Consider the following 3,030-nt stretch of genomic DNA (forward strand, 5'->3'; position numbering starts at 1 on the left):
TAGGCGCGTTTTATATTACGATACCGACTCTTGTATATATTTAAGTACAGACGATCCGAACGAGTACGAACCGCGTACCGGTAACTTCCTCAGCGACATGACGGACGAACTCGAGAGCTACGGCCGCGGCAGCTATTGTATATCGAGTCGTTCGTGTCGGGCGAACCAAAATTCTACGCTTATATTGTTCGTACACCGGACGGACGTACTGTAGAGTCGTGTAAAGTAAAAGGTATTACTTTAAATTATAGGAATTCTTTAGTTGTAAATTTCAATAGTATTAAAAACTTAATAATACAAAGAGAGAGAAATAGGGTAGTGGAGGGGAAGAGTGAGGAGGAAGAGGAGACGGAACGTCGTCGGCGGGAACGTCGATAAATCTGCGTTTTAGTGCAATTCGGCTCACCGCGTTTCACGAAATTATAACTCGCGAAGAAACGAAAACGTGTATTGGTAAAACGTAGATTTATCAATATATGTCGAAAAGCACTAAAAAAATACTAGCGTACCAAAAACTTATCGCGCGAATGCTCACTTACTGTTAAAGTATTTGTTCGATAAAGCAGTTCCGAGTAAAATTAGCTGGAACAAAGACATGGAGTCGTGACTATAGACAGCGTTATAAAAGATTCGAATATCGACGACCTGATAAACGAGGCTATGCGCGAAAGAAAAACCGTGAAAGCAACGGGGAGACTTCAGTTCGCACGATTACTTCGCGTCTTAAACGTCCCCTCGGTACTAGTGAAATTAAGGAATTATTAACCGCTAGTTTTTCGAATATCGCGACATTTCGACCTCCCAGGAGTTCCACACCGACAGAGACACCGAAAAGTACCGTTGATTGAAGAAAAGACGCTTACTCGATCGATTGGAGTAAACAGAAATGACGGAACTTGAAAAATTCTACTACGATCCGCGACATTACGCGGGCTATTCGGCAACGGATAATCTGACGCGCGCCGCTAAACCGAATTTCTCCCGTAACAAAGTCACGCGTTGGCTCGAAACGCAAGACGCTTACACGTTGCATCGTCTATCGCGCAGAAAATTTCCACGGTTGCATTACACCGTGTCGAATATCGACGATCTGTGGGAGGCCGATTTGATCAAGCTCCGAAATCTCGAAAGTTACAACGACGAATATTTGTATCTTTTGGTGATTATAGACGTACTTATTAGTAAATATGCCTGGATAGAACCGCTACGAGACAAAACGAGTAAGCACGTGACGACGGCTTTCCAGCGCGTGCTCTCGAAAAGCGACGGGCGCGTACCAGTATACTTACAAACGGATAAAGGTAAAGTATTTATCGGGCGTCCGTTGCAAAAGTTTTTGGAAGAAAACGACATTTGTTTTCACGTGGCCCGTAATCCGGATATCAAAGCTGCCGTCGTCGAGCATTTCAACAGAACGTTGAAGGAGCGAATGTGGCGTTATTTTACGCAGAAAAATACGCGACACTACGTCGATGTTTTGCAGGATATTGTAAGCGCTTACAATCACACCCGCCATTCTTCCATCAGAATGCAGCCGCCTGTCGTTACGAGAGAAAACGCTCGTGTCGCGCGCGAAAATATAGTTCGGCGATGGAGGAAGAGCGAAAAGATGAAACGCGCACAAAAAGCTAAATACGTCGGAGAACTTGTTCGCGTCAGTAGAACAAAAGCCACCTTCGAGAAAGGATACGAGGCGAGGTGGAGTGAAGAGATATTTCGAATTCACCGCGTTCTCGAGTGGCGAAAACCACGCGTGTACGAACTGAGCGATTTAGCGGATGAGGTCATAGACGGTATTTTTTACGAACAGGAATTAGCTAGAGTTGAGAAAAACTTGCGGGAAGAAGAGTTTATCGTCGATCGCGTGATAAAGACCAGAGGACGTGGCGCTAATAAACAGGTGTTAGTTAGCTGGCGCGGTTATCCCAGCAAGTTCGACACTTGGATCCCCGCTTCGAATTTAACTTCTTTTCAAGATGAGGAACGACCAATTTCTCATGGTTCTTCCGAGCAATAGCAAGTATGCGCTATTTTCCGGAAAATAGAACCTCGTCATTTGTTACGGAATTACCTCAAACTGTTCACTTACACGGCGATTGGAAGTCGCACTTAGCGAGATTCAATTTTCCAGTACTTCTTCACACGTACGCGTTCTTCAATATAAAATCTTCTTCTTCGATACTAAACCAGGGGAGAAAGAAGCACAGGTGGCGCGGAAAGGCACATTATTTTGCAGCGTTTACAAAAATATCAGAGACCTTATTTCGGCGATTAATACCGCATGCAAACAAGCTGACTCGCACTTTTATTTGGATCAACATGAACAGACCGAAGGAAAAATTGTCCGCATTAGCTGTAACGCAAGTGAATGCGATCTGATACATCATATGAGCGTTTCCGATACTCTTCTACAAATACTCGGTTTAGGACATGCTCTTCTCAATACTACCGAATACTACGGTGATTACTGCGCTAAGCTCGACGCAATTTATCCTATTTCCAAAAAAGTGTTTACAGCGACTTATATTAGACTTGGTTTTATTAACGAAAAAACCGGTGTGCGCGAAGCAGGTTTCTATAGTCAAGAACCATGTAGTTTGCAGCGCGGTATTCCAGATAAAATGTTCATTTATTGTGATATTTGCGAGCCTTATGTAACAGGTGATGTACAAACTCCTCTTCTCCGAATAGTGCCGGTCGAGACATACGGATACCCCCGGACTCATGAACGCACTCGTAGATTCGGAAACACCAAATCCGTCTCTCGTGAGGCGCGCTTGTTACATTCACGAGGGACACGCGTTAGATCTTATAGGTCATCTTCATTGCGACGTTTTTAATCAGGATAAATTTTTAATTAACGGTGTGGAAGTTAGAATAAGACTCGTTTGTTCGAAAGATTCGTTTTGCCTTATGGAAAATACTTCAACGTCGAAAATATGCATTCTAGACGCCAGTCTGCTCGTGAGAAGGGCAAAAATAAGTCCAGGCGTTTTACTCACGCATGCGAGAATGTTGAGCAAAACTACC

General features: G+C 43.8%; 1 protein-coding gene across 1 annotated transcript; it reads left to right on the top strand.

Moving 5' to 3' along the window:
- Positions 1-886: 886 nt before the first annotated feature.
- On the top strand, positions 887-2,017 carry LOC112451997. The gene has a single exon (XM_025011975.1). It carries the CDS (start codon positions 887-889, stop codon positions 2,015-2,017), a length of 1,131 nt encoding a protein of 376 aa, XP_024867743.1.
- The last annotated feature ends 1,013 nt before the right edge of the window (positions 2,018-3,030 follow it).

This window comes from Temnothorax curvispinosus, unplaced genomic scaffold (assembly GCF_003070985.1).
Source record: "Temnothorax curvispinosus isolate PA1 unplaced genomic scaffold, ASM307098v1 QBEX01002845.1, whole genome shotgun sequence".
Classification (NCBI taxonomy): domain Eukaryota; kingdom Metazoa; phylum Arthropoda; class Insecta; order Hymenoptera; family Formicidae; genus Temnothorax; species Temnothorax curvispinosus.